This window comes from Enhydra lutris, unplaced genomic scaffold (assembly GCF_002288905.1).
Source record: "Enhydra lutris kenyoni isolate GAN:26980312 unplaced genomic scaffold, ASM228890v2 scaffoldscaffold56, whole genome shotgun sequence".
In the NCBI taxonomy this organism is placed as follows: Eukaryota; Metazoa; Chordata; class Mammalia; order Carnivora; family Mustelidae; genus Enhydra; species Enhydra lutris.
This window is the reverse complement of record NW_019154140.1, coordinates 6,761,729-6,783,630: the sequence shown is the minus strand read 5'-3', so window position 1 is coordinate 6,783,630 and position 21,902 is coordinate 6,761,729. Positions and strand designations below refer to the sequence as shown.

At 43.6% G+C, this 21,902-nt stretch overlaps 1 protein-coding gene across 1 annotated transcript; it reads right to left on the bottom strand.

Moving 5' to 3' along the window:
* Positions 1-10,970: 10,970 nt before the first annotated feature.
* LOC111157898 (coiled-coil domain containing 184) lies at positions 10,971-12,837 on the bottom strand. The gene has a single exon (XM_022519618.1). It carries the CDS (start codon positions 12,776-12,778, stop codon positions 12,197-12,199), a length of 582 nt encoding a protein of 193 aa, XP_022375326.1. The 5' UTR covers positions 12,779-12,837; the 3' UTR covers positions 10,971-12,196.
* Positions 12,838-21,902: the final 9,065 nt, after the last annotated feature.

The window sequence follows — 21,902 nt, the reverse complement described above, 5'->3', positions numbered from 1 at the left end:
ACAAAAAACAAAAAACTGCCAATCAGTCTTCCCCTGCCTCGGATCACCGTTACAGCAACCAATGAGCGCCTTCTCCTTGGCCGCTCCGGGGAGGGACAGCGCTAACGCCGACACCTCGGGGAAACACGAGCTATTTGGGGGGACTGGGCGGCAGCCTGTCCTGCTGGAGACGCGGGTTTTAGGCCTAGGATTCCCTCGCAGCTGAGTGGAATTGTTGATAGGTAGAGCCCCTTTTGTTGAGGATGGGCTGGGATGACGGCGGAACAAGGCTGGAGGCAGGGCTGAGCGGAGACCTTTGCGGATCACAGCGAGTCCTCGTACCTCCTAGACTTGTGCACGGGTCCGTAGCCTAGTTCTTTCCTGGAGGTAACTCCTCTTTTAGCGAACTGAACACTTGTTGGGCTTCTCTTCCTTCCGGGACAGCGCCATTGTCTTCGGAACATCCTTACCTACCCTTTGCAGTTATTCCAGGAAGTCTTCCTTGACCGCTTCCCCTTTCTGGGTTCACTGGACTTTTATTTATGAGTTCCTGCATAACCTGTGCATTTTCCTAATCCTGTACACTCATTTACTTTTCTGTCGTCGCCACTAGTTTGTGATTCATTTGTGAGGTTTTATTTTAGCACAGTATCTGGAGGTGTTGTAGCGCTATTTTCTCAATGAAATCTTAAGCAGAATGCTGATGTATTAACCAAATGACGAAACTCTTCTAGTAGGTGTAGAGAATGAGTGTCCAGAGTCTTGAACCCCCCCAAAAACTCTTGAAGCACTCATTTTTAGTGACCTAAGCTAAATATCCACTTTAATACATAGAAACATGGTTTACCCAGGACGTGAAAATTAAACAAGTCCAGATCCTCTAGGAGCACTCTTAAAATCTCATCTTTTTGGACTTACAATCTGATTGCACATTTGTTTTTATTTTCCAGTCTACAGACCAAGATATTTCTTTGCCTCCTCAGATCAGTTCCTGGCCCTCTTTATCCACGCAGCTCTGGGCCTGGGAAGCTGACCTGCATGGAAACATGTCAACAGATCCCCTTACCACTAGCTATCTATTGGGATCGGCCGATGAGTGTCTCCGCCAAAGATTAGAGGGAAGTAGGAATGTGAGGTTAGGCTGATTAATCCTCTAGCTCCCTGTGGAGTTGTGACAAGCTCACCTAAGTCCCTTTCTAAGATCTCAGCCCCTGTCATGTAGCCTTTTCTACCTAGTTCTCTAAGTTTTGGAACTGCTACGTCCATTACCTTCTCAGGCTTAGCCCTTCTAATACCAGATTTGGTGTACTGTGGCCCCTTAGCAATTTCTCTGCACCCTGCTCACATTGTTGTAAATAATTCTTTATGAAACTTCCAAACTGTCTTGATTTGAGAATGCCATTGTTTCCTGGGGATACCTAATACAAGACTGTTCTCTTACTGAGGCAATGAAAACAGTTATTTCAAACATTTGGAAGGCTATATGTTGTAGTAGAGAAAACATGGGCTTTGAAGTTAGAGAAAACAGAGTTTCATGTCACTTATTATTCATATTCATTTGGCACCTCTTCTGCAGTCCTATTAGTTGTGGTAGATATTTTAGAGTGCGCTATAGCACACAGCCCATTCTCCAAGAACCCTCTTTTTCTCCCACTGTGGTGAGCCCTGGCAACCAAGTTAGTATCATGGAACACCCCCCGCCCCCCAATATCACCACAAGCAGTGCAGTAAAGCTAGATTAAGTCCTCTTTCCTGGGAATTTGGAATTGGTATGCTGTGGGTTCAGTCATTTCTGGGCTGGAACAGGCAAACACGTGAGCTATGGAGCAGTTGTCTTCTTCCATGTATGTGAAGAAGCAAAGAAAGTTGGCAGGCGGGGAGAATAGGTTGAAGTCAGAGGACAGAGAGAAGCAAAGACAGACGACCATATTTTCAGAAAAAGAGCCTGAGATAATTGCTACCCTAGTTTCAGTCAGCTTTGGAGGACCAGCTGCATTCCTGCTCTTGGGTTTGTGAGATAACCTTGCATCCTTGCAATAGTTTTCTTCCTCAAAATTACTACAGATAGATTTATATTTCTTGCAACCAAAAAAGTTATTACAAAAAAAGATATTGCTAAGGTAACACCTACCTCAATGTGGTTATGGGGATTAAAAGAAATATTTCAAATGTGTAAGTCAGTGTCTCCAAAAATGTTACTTTCTTTAAATGTAAATTGCATCCCATGTGTTCAGAGCATCAGAGATATCTGTTCTTTGTTATTTCTTTTTTCAAATAATGAGCCCATTTTGCTGTCAGTATTTTTACAAGTTTTTCTTCATTTCAACTTTTCCTTTTCTAAGTGTTGTTCTGTTCATGGTCTAGGTGCTGATAAATTTGTGTTTTTCTATGTTTTATTTTGAAGTTTTTGTCCCTTGAAGGATTGAATTAATCATACTCTTCAGTTCATGATACACCATCATGGTTGCTGCAAGGAAACGCCCTCTTGTTTAAATCTTTATTTCTTTATTCCGTCATTACACTCTATCTCCACTCCCATCCACAACCCCAACAATAAGCAATTTTCTAATGTGTTTAAATGTGTTCATAGAAAATAGTTATTATTCGGTAGGCATGTATTTTTAAATGTACTACAAAACTACTGAGTTATATGTCTATTTCTGTGTTTTATGTTTTTTGCTAAGCACTGTTTTTTTATCTCTATCCATCTTGCCAGATGCTGCCATTTAATGTTACTTCACCCTGATGCCTAGTATTTCATGGTGTGCATTCGCCACATTGTACTCATCCACTTCTCCAGTGATGAGCACACTCATTGCCCATGCCACTACAAATAACCCTGCAATGAACATCCTCATTTTAGTCCCTTTCTGAACTTGTAAAGAATTTGTTTTATGTTACTTAAGAAAAGGACTGCTGGGCTGTAGGGTATGAGTCTATTTAATGTGTCAAGTAATGCCAGCTTGCTTTTAGAAGTGGTAGAAAAATGTCTTGCAGCAGATTTCCACATTGCTGACATCTGTAATCTAGATTTCTAGTTTTTGTTGGTTTGATAGGTATAAACTAATATCTTATTGTTGGTTCAATTCATATTTGATTACTAATGGTTTTGATCAAATTTCCATATGCATATTAGCTTTTATCTATTCTTTAAATTGCCTGTTGATATTTTTTGCACCTTTTTTTTTTTAATTGGGTTGCTGTCTTTCTCCTGTTTTTGCAGGAGTTCCAAATATAGTCCTAGGATATTACATCCTTGTCAGTTTTAGACAAAGCAAATTATTTTCTTCATTCTGCCATCTACCTCTTAGCTTTGTCCATGGTGCCCTTTGTAGAACATAAATCTTTGTTTTGTTATTAAATCCCCCAGTTTTTGCCTTATGTTTGTACTTTTGAAGGTACTAAAATATGTGGACTACTCTCTTAGTTATGCCTATTCTCTGCCTTGCATCTCTAAATCTGAATTTAATGACAAGGTCCCTGTGGTCATTCCATCCAGTCCTCATCACTGGACTCTAGAGTAATTATACTGACTAAATTTCATTCTTAGGTGAGCACCATCTTCCTTGAGCCTTTTCCCCCTTTAGAGCTGCAGGCTATGAAAATCATATCTTTTAGTTATGTGAAGTCAGACTTCAGTAGCTCTGGACTGCATCTCACCTGACCTCCTTGACTATCAGGAAGAACCAAAATGGCATAGTTAACTTTCTTTCAAGATCTTCTTCACCCTCATTTCGCTAATCAATTCCATCCTTGTGGATCAGAATTAGATCTAGAATCATCATCTTAGCTCTGCCGTATTCTTCCTTCTGAAGGATTATGTTACATTAAATCAACTTCTGGAACTTCGTTGTGCCAATTTCATGATTTATTCCTGGGGCCTGTAATCCAGTTTATCTGTTTGGGCAGACTAGCACATTTTTACTATGATGTCACTTCTTTTCCTCTCCTTTTATCTTCACCTAAATAATTCCTTTCCTGTGTCCATTCTCAAAGATATAAAATCCCATCTAAGAGTATCTTCATAACGTAAAGTGCTACTCTGACTTTCCTTTTATCATTTTCTTTTGTTTTTATTGTATTCCTCCTGCTTACTGTCTTTTGTCTCCTTCCTTCTTTCCTTTGATCTTTACACTTTTTCTTCCTCCTTTCCTTTCTGAATTTTAGAAATGCTGAGAGTAGGGGCTTATAAATACTGACTTTCCGTAGATCACAGCAAAGAAGCCATTTCTGTCCCCACAGACATGCAGTTTGTATCATATGACTGCCATTTCCTTTCCAGGTGCTCATCAGAACCCAGTTCTTTTTATTTGGAACAATGTTCCTCACCTTTTCTCACTGCCATGTTCTAGTCATGAGTCCCATCCTAACAAGTTTCTTGATATCTGTGAGAAATTATTTTCCTCATTGTATAAAATCTCGTGTTCTATTTGTATATTACCCGTACTTTTTGCATTGGTGTAGAGGCCATAAATATTTTTTTTTTCCCAACCCCTTTCAACTTACTTTTTCCAGAGAATTATGAGATGCCAGCTTGGCTACTGCTTTTCTTCCAATGTCATACTTGATGTCCTCTGTAGTATAAAATTTTGTGGGTTTTCTTAGCATTTCTTTTCTTTTACCTTGTCTTTCCCACCAGTTGGCCCCAGCACACACACACACACACACACACACACACACACACATACACACACCCCATTCCCATTTTAAAATTAAACTACTCTTCATTCAGTTGACGATGCTTACAGAAAACAGATTTTCCTTTCAATCTTCTGAGAAGCACTCTGTCCCAATTCAAGAACACATCATTCCCTTATCATTAAACTGTGAGCAACTTAAGGGCAGAGGCCATGACTTCTTCAAGTCTGCCCCAGTGCCTACCACCTTCCATGATACACAGTAGGCATATGGGAAATACTTGCTGGCAGATTGACTCAGCCGTGGTTCCCTTCTTGGATGTCTTTTTTCCATCATGCTTATAAGAATTATTCACCTGCTATAAAAGGAATGTTGACTTGCCCTTTTTATTCTTGAAGCTGAGCCACCATAAGCTTCCCTTAGTATATTATAACCACTTACAACAAAGTAAGGTGCTGTACCATTTAAAGGGAGGAAAAAAAAACACTGATTTATATAATTTAGACAAATGGGATTCTGCTCCTAATACTATCATTAACTGTGCAACTTTGGGCATGTCATCTCATCTATTTCTTAATTATATGCAATGAGATCACATATATTCACTATAGGAGACTATACCTTTTAATAAGGTACTTAGGCTAGATATGAGGTAAATTTCTCCCCACTGAGGGGACTAAATGGAGAGAAACTATTCTCAGAATAAAAGGAAGAATTTGCTTGTTACTCGGGATCAGGGCAGAGGAGGATGAGAGTAAAGGTGGGATAGGGTGAAGGAGCCTTTAAAAGCAGAAATTCCTTAGTGGGACTTTTCCTTGTGATCACTCCTCCCTCTATTTTTTTTAATTCAAATCTATAGTAAAAGTTTTTAAATGCCTAGTAATGTTATATTTGTTATTGAAACCAGTGAACAGGCTGGGCTGTTTTATGTGTCCCAGAGCTGATAAGAAGTCAAACTAAGGCGGCTTGCATGGACTCAGGTGTGTGGATGCAGAAAAAAGCAGAAGCACAATAAACCATAAGATATAATAGAAATTGTATGGAATGCTGTGGAATTCTCAGAATTTAGCATTGGAATTTGAGCCAAATTTAATCAGATACTTTAAGAGACAAAGCTGTCTCTTCAGACATCTGAGTTATATATAAAAAGCCTATATGATCATCACTAAGATTTCTTTCAGCAGTAACATTTTTGAAGATTCTAAGAGATGGGAACACATTTTTTTATTCCCAGCTCTAAAAATCCTATAATTTTTCATTTATGTATTTAAGGTTCAAATATTCATTTCCTGCCTATTATGAGAAAGTTTCCACTCTATTGATTTCATCATTTGCAAACATTCTCCCTCTCCCCCCTCCCCATTTTAGCATTTCTGAAATGGGATGTGTCTTATAATCAGTAATCAATGTCATCTTACAATTACCGTTGGCCAAACAGCAGTTATGACATAGTTGCCACCGCCTACACATGCCTGAGCCTAGTTGTTATTCTAGGTAGTATGACTGGAAATCCACAATCCCTTGATGTTTCTGTTAATTAACCATTCAAGGACCATTCAAAGGAATGTTAGTCCTGGTTGTTGTCTGAACATATTCCTTGAACACTTTCTGACAAGATAAAAAAAAAGTCCCAGCTTTAAAACTTGCCGAATAGGTTTGTGGCCTGGAAGAAATTGCCAGAGACAACAGTGAAGCTCTTTTTTTTTTTTTTTTTTTTTTAAGAAATGCTGCTTCAATAATACTCAAAATGACCCAGAGAATATAAACGTTTGGAAAAATAGAGACATCAGCAACCCTGAGTCAAAAGTGATTCATAAGTGTTAGACTCAATATGAAGAAATTATAAGAATTCCATAATGACTTTGAATTTGTGTGCATCGTAGTGATACAAAAAAAGTTCTATTTCTAAATAAGTCTAAATGAGCTCTTTAAACAGACTGAAAATTTAAAATAAAAGTGATAAAGTTTAGTTGACAACATTTTTTTATAATAGTACCTAAAATGATGTGTTACACAATTGATGGTGCTTTAAAGTCAATAAAATAAGGTAAATACTTAAGAGATTATAAAAATGAGAAAGAAGTTCCAGCCCTCAAGATAGTCATAACCTAGAAGAGATAATAACAAGCACATTAAATAACATAAGTAAGGAAAAATATAATAATTGTCCCCAAAAGAAGTAAGATCTGGATATTTTTTAAAAGATTTTATTTATTTATTTAACAAGAAAGAGAGATCATAAGTAGGCAGAGAGGCAGGCAGATTTTTTTTTAAAGATTTTATTTATTTATTTAACAGAGAGATCATGAGTAGGCAGAGAGGCAGGCAGGGGGAAGCAATCTCCCCGCTGAGCAGAGAGCCAGATGCAGGGCTTGATCTCAGGACCCTGAGATGATGACCTGAGCCGAAGGCAGAGGCTTAACCACTCAGGTGCCCCAAGATTTGGATATTTAAAGGAAGAAGAGATATTGGGAAAGGCTACATGAAAGTAGTAGCATTTGAGAAGGGCCACAAAGAATTGGTAGGATTCCAACAGGCAGAAACAGAATAGAGTGGGAAGAGAATGAACAAAGAATCAAGGACCAGGAGGGACTCATCCTGTCTACTGGTCCAGAGATTTAAAAGAACTGGGATACCCTTGGGAATCATTTCTAGCTGACTGGATGATACAGGCTTCCAAAGATGGAAAGGTTGGTTAGAAAATGTACCTAGGAAATAAATGTATGGGTTTAAAAAAAGTATGTCAGGGTCTTATCCAAGGGAACCCTGACTTCCTACAACCACTGGATTTTATGCTTAATTCGGGAAGTAGTGGGGACATGATGCAGATTTCTGAGGAGAATGAGTGCTCAGAGCTGCGGTTTAGGAAGACTAATCTTCAGGATTACAGGTGTGTGAGAAGCCAGGGGAGACCAGTCAGGAGTTTACTGCAGTTGGTTTTTATATTGTTCAAATACATTCTATTTATTCTGTTTCCTCGGCCACCCACTATTTGGCAAAGGGCCAGGCCTTTAGTAAGCAGTTGGTAGCGCTTGCTGAATGGAAAGCCATAAATTCACGGAGGGTCCCCTTGTAATGTCCCTATTCCTCACTAGGTGGCGCCAAGACAGCACCATTTACAGAGCAGACTGCCTTTTATAAGCACGGTGCTTCCAAGGAGAAAGGCTGTGTTTCTGTGAGGGAATCCACCTTCTGGGGACAATATGGAAGTTGGGGGAACTGGTAGTTGGGATAACAGACTGGTTATTATCCCTTTTATACTTCTATTTCTCCTTTTATACTTCTATTTCATTTCTTACTGTCGAGAGTATCTTGGCTGAATTTCTATCCCTAGTCATGTACATGTGGAAAGATGCCTAGAAAGCCTGCCTTTTCAAAGATGCGAGCCATTGTCCATCTTGCCAGAAGTATAGAATTACATGTATTGTACTGTTCCTTAGTTCTGGGAAAACTTCTAGGGGAGCCATTTCATTACACATAATCAAGCAGAGATCATAAGTTGACCCTGAGGCCACACAAAAGTGCATATTTATGTTAGACGCCATTTTGCATCTCTTCTAAAAATAATTATTTCTCTAGAACAGATTTTACTTGTACCAGGCAACAGTTGTAGCTTATCTCTATGAAGCTGTATGTCTTTTCATTTTGAGATTAAGAGCTAACCCTGAGAGATTTTCCTTAGACTGGTGAGAGATAAAAGTGCCAGAAATGGAAAGAGTTATGACGAGTTACACACAGTGTGGTGTTAGGCACAGACACAAAGTGCAGTGCAGAACTTTTGGGGGGTGAGGTGCACCTCTTCACCCATATTCATCAGCAGTGCTCGGGCAAATTCCCAAGTACAAAAAGACTTGGAAATAATGGGAGACAGGATTCTTAGCACAGGTGTTGATATAATTTGAATTTGTTGAATAGGTGGTGAATAGTCAGATTTATATGAAGATTTCAATTCACTGTGGCAAATGTTCTGGAAGCCCCAGGAGGCAGGGGTGCCATACAGTACTGGCTCAGCAGGGTCATCTCTGGCTTGGTATTCTTCAAGCTAAAAAGTTTCATTCCTCTTCAGCTCTGCGACCTTTATTACTTAATTCTTATCTTTAAGAATTAAGTTGAAACAACAGAAGTCTCTAGAGAATGTTCATATTTACACACTCTTGCATTTGGTTTCAAGAGGCTGTGGCCTCTGGAAGTTCAATAATGGCCCTGTCCATGAGTCCCAGGTTAGATGTCTCACCTGAGACTCACTCATCAGGAGCATCCCAAAGGGGAAATGCAAGGGAAGGATGGGGAGAAGGGAGAAATAAGGTGGTGGAAGGCCAATCTGTGCTGGACCCCTAGGAGATCCCGGGGCAGGTAACTTTAAAGAGCTGAAGAATTGTTTTTTCTGCAGAGATTTTTATCTGGGCTTGGGAGGAGTAGCTAGAGAACTTCTGGGAGGTCTTGGGCTAAGGGACTTATGACACATTTAGGACAGTGGGCATAGGAAGGGGAACTTAAATGGAGCCAAAGGGTAAAGAGCTCAACCCAGACCTTTCTATAGAGGCTAAAGGGCTTAGCTGCCTTGGGATTCCTGTCAGACTCTGCAGAAACTGAGCTGTAGGGAACAGGAAAGAGGCACAAGAATGGAGCAGTGTCAGAGAATATCCAGGAGCACTGGCTTCTTCCTTTCAAGGAACAGGTCCAAAAGGCCATCTTCTCAGTGCCATTATTATATTATCATCCACTAGACTCTGATGAGGGCCACAAACTAAAACTTGAACTGCAATTTCTTATTCTCATCAAGAAGATGAAAAGGGACTAAAACTAATGTTATTTACTTTTCAGGACTCTTAGATTGACTGAGGAAATAAGGGACCTGAATATCTAAATAATAAAGCAATTAGCACAGTAGTTCCAATTTAGGGTTCTTTAAGTCAGAAAACCTGGGTTTAAGTCCTGGTTCTGCCAAGTACTAGCTGTGTGACCTTGAGAAAGTCTTGGCGTCTGTTTCTGGAACTGTTAAGTGAAAATAGAAATAGTGTTTACTTCTCACTGGAGATGAAATTGGGCAGTGTCCAGCACATGGTACGTGCTCAGTAAATAATAGCTATCATTGTTATTGGTGCTGAATGCTGGAAATATAATAGGAAACTATCTCCCAGCCTTTGGGGATACTTCAACACAAATATACTTTAATTGCCCTCTCTAGGGCCCCACCACCCATTCCCCAACAACAGCAACCAAAGCTTCCTTTGGTCATTCTATACAGGGCTGGCCCCCAAGACCTTTTTGGCCCATAACTGCATGGCATTTATGATGAAAAGCCCCATGTCACCTTGGGAATTTCATCATCCCTCTTTATTTGACTATCCTAAAAGTTAAGAGTTATTTAGATGGGGAAGGATTAATATAAAAAGAGAGCTTCTAGGACCTTCTCTAGGTTGTTTTGTTTTCCCAGAGGACCCAGTCACTACCATCACCACCCCCATCCCAAGAGAACTATTAAAAAAAACTAACATTTGCACAAGAGTTCCTACAGGTCTTAGATATTTTTATCCCCAGCAACTTCTTGTCCCCATTTTACACAGGCAGAAATTAAGTATCAAGCAGCAAACCAAGTTTCAAACAGTCATTCAGTGTTGGAACTGAGATTCAAACCCAGATCTGTGGTTCCAGTGCTCTTTCAACCTCTCCGCAGCAACCAGCAGCAAGAACGCAGGTACACATACATACACATATACTCATATGCACAGCACACACACACACACACACACACAGAGCCCTCCAGCTCATTCGTCTTCCCAAGGGCAGTCCTGGGAAATTCCATAGCCCAAGGGAGCAAACTAGAGCTGATGTCAGTCTAAGCTCCACAGGGAATAACTTACCGGCATTCTCCACTAGAGGCCCAAGGCAGTTACTGTGGTTTCTTTTGTGATGTGTCACTCTATTCCAGAGATCCAAGGCAATCCCTCCAGAACAATACCCACAATCCCCAATCCCTAACCCTCCCATGGAACAGGTGTCATGCCTGCCCTTCCACAGCTCAGATTTGGAAGTCATCTCTCAGGGAGCAGGCGCTTCACTGAAGTCACTTGCACATCTGGAGTTCTGCTACTAAAACCCGGAAGACTCAACACAGACGCTCTCCTTCCCCCCATCCAACTTGAGTTCAAGGTCCGGGATGCAAGGGAAAGTAGATAGAGCTGGCAATGCACGTCCGGACCAGGGCAGGGTCAGTCAACTCCTTGGAACCGGAGGCAAGGAGAGAGGAGGGAAGGCATGGTCCCTGCAATTCCCCCCTAAGCCCTGGTCCATATAGTGGGCCCAGAAGCCCCACCCTGACATCCCCCTAGTACCAGTCAGCAAGAAGGGGAGATGACGCCTCTTTATTAAGGTTAACACCAAGGAAAGCATTGAGAAGGAATACACAGCGGAGGAGAAAGGGCACACAAAGTTACTACTTAAGGAGGTGGGAGGGAGGCACATCAGTTAAGAACCTCAGGACAGCCACATGCTCCATGCCCTGGTTGTGGGGGGAAAGAGGAAAGGAGAGGGGAAAGCGCCATGATAGCCTGGGACTCACAGAAGGGTTTGAAGCCCCCTGAACCTAACACCAGAGCCACAAGCCCTGCCCCTCAGGGCTCACACACTACTACACAAGTCAACACACATAACACACACAGGACATTATGGAGGCAACACCGAGAGGCAGCGGGCAGGGACAAATTGACAGGAAAAGGAACTGAAGTTAAGCGGGTATAGCCAGGAGAGAGACAGTTTTTGGCTGCGGCCCCCAAGAGTCCCTCAAACGTCCCCTAAATCTGGGCTGCTGCTGAGCACCCCCAAGTCTCTGCCTGTGTACTGGGCTCTTTGTTCTCTAAGCCCCAGTGGGTGGATAAAGCAATCCCCGATGAAGTCAGTGACAAGGCAGGATCCGCTCTGCATGCAAGAATCCTAGAGGTTGAGCTATTATGTCTTCATGCACATTCATAGCCAGCTCCTCCCAGCCCAGGGGCCCTTGGAACCCCATTCACCCAGATTCCTAGGGCTGCAGTTCCCTCCTCAAGCTTCCTTTACCAATCAGCAGCCGCAGAGATCTGTGAGGGGGAGAGGCTTCTGCAGAGCGCTGAATATCTTGGATTTCAGCAGAAGGGTAAATTTTCTGTTGCCAGAACAGAATACCCCCAATTCCTTAATTTCTAGGTAAACCGCTAGAGATTATTTGCCATAGTCCTAGATAAGTCCTTTTTCAGAATAGAAAAAGCAGAATTTTATTTACACAATTCAGGGGTTCTCCTGTTGGCTGGGGAGGGGGAATGGGCAGGGTAGGGGATGGATGGGAGTCCAGAGATGGGCGCTTCCTCTCCCGGAACCTCACCTTTCCGCAGTTTGCTTTTGTCTCCCTTAGTTAGGCAGAAAGAATTCTTGATGCTCCCAAAGTCCTTCACCCTATAAATCCTTCCTCGAGGGAGTCACTCTGCCTGACCCACAAGAGCAGCAGTCGGAGTGAAGCATGCTGCACCGCACCGTTCAGTCCCCTCGCGTCATGCACTCGGAAACCCAAAGCCAGCCCAGGAAAGTAGTGCCCCTCGGAGTCCCCTCACAGAGAGGCCTCGCCCTCCAGCTGCAGCAGGGTAATGTCGGGCAGATCGAGGGGCTCCACAAGTGGCCCGTCCCCCCCAAGGAGACCAGCACAGGGGCTCTCGGGGCGCTCACAGTGACTAGTGGGTGTGGCGGAGCTGGGCATCTCCTTCTCTTCATCGTCGTCCTCGTCCTCAGGATCGCGACCCAGCAAACCGCTGTCCCCGATCCCAGGCGAAGGGGTCTCCGGCTCTTGGGGGGCACCCCGGAAGCTCCCCTTGCCGCCGACCACGCCCAGACCGCCCTGGCGGGGCGCCGTGGTCATAATCTGGCACATGGAGACGATGGCCCGCTGGTTGGCGCACACGTCGTCCGAGAGCACCTGGATGTGCGAGGCCTGCTCGTCCAGGGCCCCCCGCATGGCCCTCACGTCCTCAAACAGGGCCTGCAGCTGGGCCTTCAGGTGCTCCATCAGTTCCTTCATGCCGCCGTTGTACTCTCCGGAGATCACATCCCCCACGGCCGGCACGGTGGACACCTCCAAAGGTGCCGGCATGTCGCCGCCGTCCTTGGTCATGATCTCCAGCGGACCGTCCTCCATTGAATGGCAGAAGCGGGCGGTGGCGGCTCTGGGTCCGGTCCAGCCCGGCCTCCGGGGTGGGGGGAGGGACAGGGATGGGGGACAGGTCCCCGGAGGGGCGGGGAGGAGCCGAGGGAAAAGGAGGCTCCCGAGAGGGGCGGGGAGCCGACGTGAGAAGATGAGTCCCGGGCGGAGGGCGCGGGCAGGATCGGGGGAGGCCGGGAAGAGCCGGCGGGACGAGGACCCGGCGAAGAGTCCCAAGTCGGCGACTCTCCGGCTTGCCCCGGGGCGAAAGCGCCCAGACCCGCCTCGCCTCCTGAATTGAGCCCGTGTCAGCGCCTCCCTCCGGGCGCCACGAGCTGCAAGTGCCCGCGGGTTCTCTGGGTCACAGAAGCTCTCGCGGAGGGGTCCGGGTGGGGGCCAGCAGTGGGTACCGCTCGGGACTACCCCCGGCCATTAACCGGCAGCGCCCGCGAGTGTGGTTGGAGTGGCAGGGGCGGGTCTCCCAGCGGCGCCGCGGATGCTCCCCTGTTTCCAAGGCGACGCACGGCACGTAAATGACGTGTATCTCCATGGCAACCAGGAAGTGGAGAAGAAAAGGAAGGATGGTTGCGAAGCTGCAGTGGGGCTCTAGAGTCTGAACTAGCGGGTGGGGCAGGAGGGGAGGAGACGCTGCAGTGGCCTCTGCTGAGTGGAAAGAGCGTGCAGCTGCGATGCTTAATAGGGAAGCATGAGAGAGCAGTTTGCTGCATAAACCTCCAGGTCAGGGAGAACTCGTCCCTCCCCCAGTCTGGGTACTAGACCCTGAGCGCAACCGCCTTGCAAGGATTTTTCACCCACCCGCAGTCCTTTCTCGGAGGATGGCGCTAGAGCCGGGTCTTGTTACTCTGTCCTCCAGCCGTCCGCAGGAAAGCAGAGAGGGTAGAGAGGCCAGCGCTAATAATCCCAGACCTGAGCTGGGCGAGGTTGCGCGCTGGGGCAGAGTAGGCCCCGCCCGGCTTCCGCGGTACAGAGGGCGGGGAGGGCACTGAGGAGGTGCCCGCCTTTCTCTTCGGCTACTGCAGTAAATCACCCCTCTCCCTGCAGATCGCACAGAAGCTAAGGAAAGATGGGATTCCCTTACATATGAGATGAGACCCAACCGTTCCTACCCTGGGCACGGGGAATTTTTCCAGGATGATGAAGCAAAGTACTTAAGTTTTGAGAACGAAAGCTCCTTAAGGGCAGAGGTTGTCTCCACGCCCGCAATCACGGAATTCCCAGCACCTAAAATAGTGCCTGGCACGTAGTAAATAAAAGCTCTATGTATTTATTGAATGAATACTTTAACAGGAACCACTATGCTCCCATTCCCTCATCCAGAACTCTCCAGCCCACACACAGCTGATGCTTGGGGACCTGAATTCAATTTTGTTTCTGCCTTTTAATTCAGAGAACTTGGATAAATAATTTTCCTGATCCGTTAGGGGATTGGACTGGGTAATCTATAATATTATTTCTAACTGAATAACACTCTGCATTAGCTCACAGGTGAAAGGTAAACTGTTGGCCATGTGTGGAAGGGATGGGTGGGGACAGTGTGCGGTACTGCAGTTTCCCCTCCACAGGCCCAGTGTCCATGTACAGACACACTTGAGTGCCTCAGCCTTTGTGACAACTCCTTTCCCTACTGGAGAAGTGGAGTGGGAAAGGAGAAGAGGAAGAAAACTTTAATATATTTACAGATGACTTGAGACTGAGAAGCAAAAGCACCTGGGCAGCAGCATACTAATTAGTAATGACTCTAGTAAATTGGGAGAAGCCAAGTGGTCAGAAACTAAAAATGAATTTCATACGAAGAAATGACTCTTGTGGAAAAACAAACTATCACTTCAAGCTAGGGGAAAGCTAGGTATGGGTGACTGTTTTGTACATCCTGAGCATGTTACCTTGAGATTTCCCTGGTGGCCTGCTCTTATAAGGAAGAGTGGGGCTAGCCCAGAGAAACCTTTGTAGCACTAAAGAACTGTTTGGTTTATGTCTATTTTACTATTATTAAAATAGAACTAAATGGGGGAAATAACCTAAACAGCAGGAAGTTTAACCTAAGGCACTGCTGATATATTACGCAGCCATTAGAAATTTGATTTCCCAAAATAAATACGTGAACAAATTAAAACCCTACAGTATGATATTTTCTAAAAACAAATGATTTTGTCCTTTTGCTTGCTCATTCCTTCTTCTTTATTCCACCAGCTTGTGGCGCTCTCACGTTGGTTGTCATTCCTACGTCCACCCTGTTCAAGGGTTATTCCCAAAGCTTAGGAGAAGACAGAAATGCTTTTCCTTGGTTTTCCTAAGCACAGCTGAAGTGGGCTGGTATTTACAAAAAGACTTTACCAGAAAAATATAAGAAAACTAGAAACAAAGACACACACACACACACACACAAGGCTGAACTTACACAGCATAAGTTTCTGATCTCATATTATAGCAAGCATGTTCTCAGGGCATGTGGATTCAACCATGCTGTTCATCCTTCTCTGGAGAGCTCTGCCATAGCCAGAAAAGACAGGACTTCTGGGTTTTTTGCCTGGGTCTGTTACTTCACATTCTTGACCAGCACTTCACATGGACGATTTCAGCTTGTCAACGTTCTCAGCCTTCAGGTGGGTCCCTGCTTTCTACCTGTAAAGATGACCCTGCCCCTTGTATAGGAACTCACATCTTAGTATTACTCTTACATTAAACATAGTCCCCATACAGTAGGAGCTGACTTATGTCATCATAAAGGGCTTTTTGCCACTATTGTTGAGGATACCATGTATGTCAAGTCTTTCAGCATAAGATTATATCATGCTGTCCAGAGATGCTGGCAAGAAGTCTGCTGAAAGTATAGGGGGTCTGAGCCTAGAGGGAAGGGAAATTATTGGAGAAGCACGAAAGAACATAGGAAACAGGTGCAGAGATCAAGGGGTGTGGCTGATCCAGTCAAGTTCCAGGTCAGACATTTGAGAGCCAAGGGTAGGTGGGAACTGGGGGAGTCGACTAGTAACAGGACTTGAAAATGTGAGGAGGAGACAATTGGTGCATCAGATTCAGAACCAGATCATTTTAGGAATTCTGTGTGAAATGGAACTAGGAAAAATAAAAGTGTCTAGCCACTGAAAAATAAGGGGGACAGATACAGAGAGCAAAGAAGCCTCAGTTTCCTGGTGGGGTTTCAGGGCTGGGACCTCTGGATGCCAGTACCCCCAGGGTTTGTTGAATGGATCCAATCCCAAGCAGAAGGAGGCTCAATGGGTACTCTGACCATGTCATTAAAGTATTCACACATAGCATGTATGCCCTATAGCAAGAAAAAAAAATAACCCCTTCTGCTTCTTGCCTTTCTTTTATCTTCAGGGAACCACCCTAGCTGTTCTATTCCTTCATCCCAGTCTCATGAGCCAATGCGGGGAAGAGATTCCATGATACATAGATACAGGTCTCTGTCAGGTACACTTAGTTCCAAACATCACATTCTCACTAGAATTGTGATTCTTAGTAGTTTCCGCCATTTTCTTCTATCTGGCATCCAGTTTATCTCCAATCTATCTTTTATATAGCTGGTGTACTTTTTGAACTATAAATTCAACAGCTGTGATGAAGATGCTGTCTTGACCCAGATCAAGAGTGATGATCAAAATCAAGGCAGAGCTGACTGCTACACTTAAGGTCCACGATCCCAGACGGTGCTCTCCAGATGTAACTTTTATTGCATTGAGTTGCCTTAGGGCCCATCTCAGCATGATATCACATTCAAAAGAAACACATCCAACAGCCAAAAAACTAAAAAGCACTTTATTTTTATTATAGTCCCTGGGAAAACTCTAAAGGAATTTGCATTCTCGGCACAAAGCAAAACACCTTAAACTTTTCTTCCCTCCTTCTCTACTCATCTCACACATCCTGACATAGCTGTAGCTCCCATTCCCTCTCCTTTCTCTGCAGATACCCCCAAACTTTCTCTCAAGTCTGTCCCTTGCTTTCTCACTCACCTGCTTACTTCACCACTTGGATATATTCTTTTTCTCTTCCGTGAGAAGGAATTCCTTGTCCTTGTTTCATCTCCTTTGATTTTGCCCTCCATTCTGAGCAGGTGCTCGGAGCACCCAGCTGTCAATGACAGAGTATCTTCCTAGAGGGCAAGAAAGACTGAAAATACTCATTCTTGTAGGTTTGGTCTGTCGCATAGACTAAATATTCTCATCATGGGAGGGTGGTTTGTCTGATATTACAATCTGTTTTGCTCATTTCCTCTACTCTTTTTTTTTAAGGTTTTATATATTTGAGAGAGAGTGAATGAGTGAGAGAAAGTGCAGGGTCAGAGGGAGAGGGAGATGCAGATTCCTCTGCTAAGCAGAAGGAGCCCCATCGGGGGCTAGATCCTAGGACCCCAGGACCTGGGATCACGATCTGACCTGAAGGCAGACACTTAACCAACTGAGCCACCCAGGCCACCCCTCATTTCCTCTACTCTTATACAGAGAAATGGACACGGGAGTTTGCAAGGACCCCAAACTGTTATGAGCTCCTGGCTGGAAAGGGGGTCCAAATGTCCACAGTCTAAAGAGCTCTGTTGTCATAGACATGGCCATGAGGTGAGCTACACACACACATCCTCACCAGAGGATGAAAACCAGAGCAAGACTTTCAGTTGCTTGTTCTGTGCCCTCAAACTATTTTTAGGAATCTTTAAAAGGCCATCTCCTGCCCACACATTTCTTTCTCTTCCATAATAACTTTATTCAAAGCAAGAATTCCTTCTTGGGGAGTCTGAAATTCCACTGAAAATCACCTGTCATTCCAATTAAACCTGTTGTGCTGGTGTTTGCCTTATCTCCCCTTTCTGCATTACCCACTGCAACAGCTGCTATTGTGTCAACACTTGCAGAGGCCTTTTCCCCCTCATTGGATAGTCATTTATCCTGTGCCCTCTGACAGGTCTAGTTCCAGTCCAAGTGTTGCAGGGTAGTTGGCCACAAACTGCCGTTCGGAGTTCTGGAGCCAACCGTGATGTCTGGTACAGGGTCTCATGTACCTTCCATCCTTACTATATATTTTCTGCCCCCAGAAAGTTGCCAACAGCCCAGGGACCGGTTTGGCCCCAAGTCACAATCTTCATCAGGCACTGACATGCTTTACTACCGGAGAACACTCTCAATTTTTGGTGCCATGGGACAATTTTGCTTGACAAATTGCCTCTCCAGGAGTATGCATCCAACTCAGAGGAAATTATGTCCCAGCATCTGGACAGGGTATGGACTCTGGTATGTCTGCCCTTCCATTTAGAGGAATTTTTAGAAATCCAGTGTTCCTTTATGCTGACTTATGCAAACTTCCAGGCCTCTTCTCACCTGTCATGTCTTGAGGAAGTCTGAGGTATTCTATCATAGACAATTCACACAAAATTTTGTAGGTCTTACTGATACATCTAGTTATGCTCTCTCTATACCTCTTAGACATCCTAAAAATACTATCAAAGGTAGTTTTTACTTCTCTTTTGCCATGAGGTGGTATCCCAAGGATAAGCAAGGCACTGCCATCTACAGTTGAGCAGCAATTATGAGGGCGCATTATGCTTCTAGTCAACACACATAGACAGGAACTACACTAGTATTCATGATGGTGAATACTATGAAATGTGGATCAACTTTTGGGGACACACTTGGTCCCCAAAAGTTGATCCACATTTCAAAGTACTGAAGCAGTGCTGGATCTTATGCAGAAGTGAGGAGAAGGATTTTTGCCCCAACTTTTCCACACAGACCCTGAAGCCCCTGTTTTAAGAAGTCTTACATGAAAACAGTCCCATCTTCTATAGTCAACCATAAGTCCACAATTTACAGGCACAATACCTGCTTTGTTTTTAAGGCACAAGGATCCACTTCACTCCAGAACTCTCCAGTCCCTTTACTTTGCTTTACTCTACTCCACAGCAGTTAACATCTGTTATTCTATATTTTATTTGTTTGTTGTCTTTCACTTTCAAATAGGGTATAAGATCCATTAGGGCAGAGGTTTGGTTTTGTCCACTGTGACATTTCCAGCACCTAGATTAATGCCTGGCACATGGGAGGTGCTCAATAAATAATTGTTTAACAGATGAATGAATGAAGCCTGAATCCATAACTAGGAAAAGAAACATCACCCTTAAGGATATGTAGCCTGCGAGCTCCAAATCCTCTTTATCCTAAAGAGAAGCATAGCTTCTTTGGTTTCACCCATCTACTTTAGTGATTTCTAGCTTATGTTCATACACATAACCCTTTGAGTGGCCTTTAAAAAAAGGAATACTTACTATAAGACACACAGAGGTATCTACCTCTTGCAAAAGAGAAAAGTGCTTATGGCTTTGAAATGAGAGTTATCACCTGCCCATGTAGTCGAACCCCCAGTGGTATATTCTACCACTCTACCCATCAAAGTCTCAAAGATAGTGGAGTCATGTTTTAGTCAGAAGTCAAAGTCAAAGAACTGCATGCTTTCCCGTCCCCTCAATGTTGTTTGAGAATGTGATTATGCCAAGTCTGTATCCCCATCCTGTATGTCAGGGAGAATTCCTGATTTATACTCTGAATCTACTAGAGGCAAGCTTGATAAAAGTACCCTGCTACTGATTATAAGATTGGTAGCTGAGAAGGGTATTGTGAATAGAAAGTCTACTGAGCTTTAAAAGCTAGTGTTTCTCTTCCCTTTGAGCTCCTGAGCTGTAGACTAGTAATTTAGGGTAATGTTAGCTCAGGGTACTTTTTACTGTAATAAAATTGAGGCTTGCTTTCTGTCCCTTGCTTGTGTCTTCTCTACTTTCTAAAACCAAACCAAACAAAAACAAAAATTCTCCACATTGATCAAATACATAATAAAGGGTAAGTCTTCCCAGGGTAGTAAAACCAAATTAAAACCAGACATCAGGCATACCTGGGTGACTCAACCAGTTAAGCATCTGCCTTCAGCTCAGGTCATGATCCTGGAGTCCTGAGTCAAGCCTAGCATCGGGTTCCCTCCTGGACAGGGAGCCTGCTTCTCCCTCTCCCTCTGTTCCTCCCCAACTCATGCTCTCTCTTTATATAAAAATGGATAAATAAAATCTAAAAAAAAGACTCAAACATGGATCAGAAAAACAATATTCCTGAAAGCAAGGTTAGTCTCTAAACAATGTTAGTAAAACAATTTCAGTGAGACCTCACCATTCTCAGCAGTATGGTCTGGGTCTCTAAAAGCAGAGGGCAGTTTTCTGTGACTTCGGGGGTGATTGCCAGAATGAATGCACTAAACTGGGACTTGGTTTCCCTCAAAGTGTGATCCTGAGTCACATCTCTCTTCTCCTATTCATCCCAACTCATCCATCACTATATCATATACCTGCTCTCAGTTGCTGCTTATATATTGAAAATCGGTTCTTACCAATAGCATTAGTGGATTTTGCAGCTCTGCAGAACAATGAGTACCATCCAAGACACCTCCAGGTGTGGTAGATAATAAACTGCTTGCAATTTCACATGATTAGAATATTGAAATTCCTGGTGTTTAATTGTAATGAGATCTGTGAGACCTAAGTCCCCTCTGCTTCACACTTGTGGATTTTTATTAGTGTTTGGGGGGAAATTCTCTTTACTGGAAACAGTGATTATGGAGAAAGTTTCTTTAGAGATGGAGCATGGAGGTGATGCTGGGGTATCATTATAATCTAAGGTCTAATGGAAGAAAGGAAATAATCTACAGAGATGTGAGAGAGAAAGAAAGGCTAGAGAGAAGGATAGCACAGAGCATAGACAACAGTATCATTCCCTGATCTACTGTGAGGGCAAAAGGCAGGATGATGCATTTATGTCAGATTTTTAAAGGGCTTCTTTTTTTCATATTTCAAGTTTTTTTTAAAGATTTTATTTATTTATTTGACAGAGATCACAAGTAGGCAGAGAGGCAGACAGAGAGAGAGGAGGAAGCAGGCTTCCTGCTGAGCAGAGAGCCCAGTGCGGGGCTCAATCCCAGGACCCTGGGATCATGACCTGAGTCGAAGGCAGAGGCTTTAACCCACTGAGCCACCCAGGCGCCCCTCATATTTCAAGTTTTTGCTTAAATTCTAGTTAGTAAAAATACAGGGTATTATTGGTTTTAGGAGTACAAATTTAGTGATTCATCACTTAATGTAACACCCAGTGCTCATCACAAGTGTCCTCCTTAATCTCCATCACTTATTTAGCCCACTCCCTACCACCCCTCCAGCAACCCTCAGTTTGTTCTCTATAGTTAAGAGTCTCTTATGGCTTGCCTCCCTCTCTTTTTTTTTCCTTCCCCTATATTCATCTTGTTTTGTTTCTTAAATTCCACAAAGGAGTGAAATCATATGGTATTTGTCTTTCTCTGACTTATTTTTCTTAACATAATACACTCTAGCTCCATTCCTTTTGTTGAAAATGGCAAGATTACGTCTTTTTGATGGCTAACATTCCATTGTGTATATAGACCACATCATCTTTATCCTTTCATTGGTCGATGAACGTTTGGGTTTTTCCACAAGTTGGCTATTGTTGATAGTGCTGCTATAAATATCAGGGTGCATGTGCCCCTTCAAATCAGTATTTTGTATCCTCTGAGTAAATACCTAGTACTGCAATTGCTGAGCCCTAGGCTAGTTCTATTTTTAACTTTCTGAGGAACCTCCATACTGTTTTCTGGAGTACTTGCACCAGCTTGCATTCCCAGCAATAGTGTAGAAGGGTTCCCCTTTCTCCGCATCCTCACCAACATCTGTTGTTTCCTGTGTTGTTAATTTCAGCCATTTTGATAGGTGTGAGGTAATATCTCATTGTGGTTTTGATGAGTGATGTTGAGGATTTTTCATGTGTCTGGTAGTTATCTATATGTCTTCTTTGGAAAAATGTCTTTTTGTGTCTTTTGCCCATTTCTTAACTGGATTACTTATTTTGGGGGTCTTGAATTGGAAAAGTTCTTTATAGATTTTGGATACTAACACTATCAGATATGTCATTTGCAGATATCTTCTCCTATTCTGTAGGTTGCCTTTTAGTTTTGTAGATTATTTTCTTTGATGTGCAGAAGGTTTTTATCTTGAAGAGGAGCCCCAATAGTTCATTTTTGCTTTTGTTTCCTTTGTCTC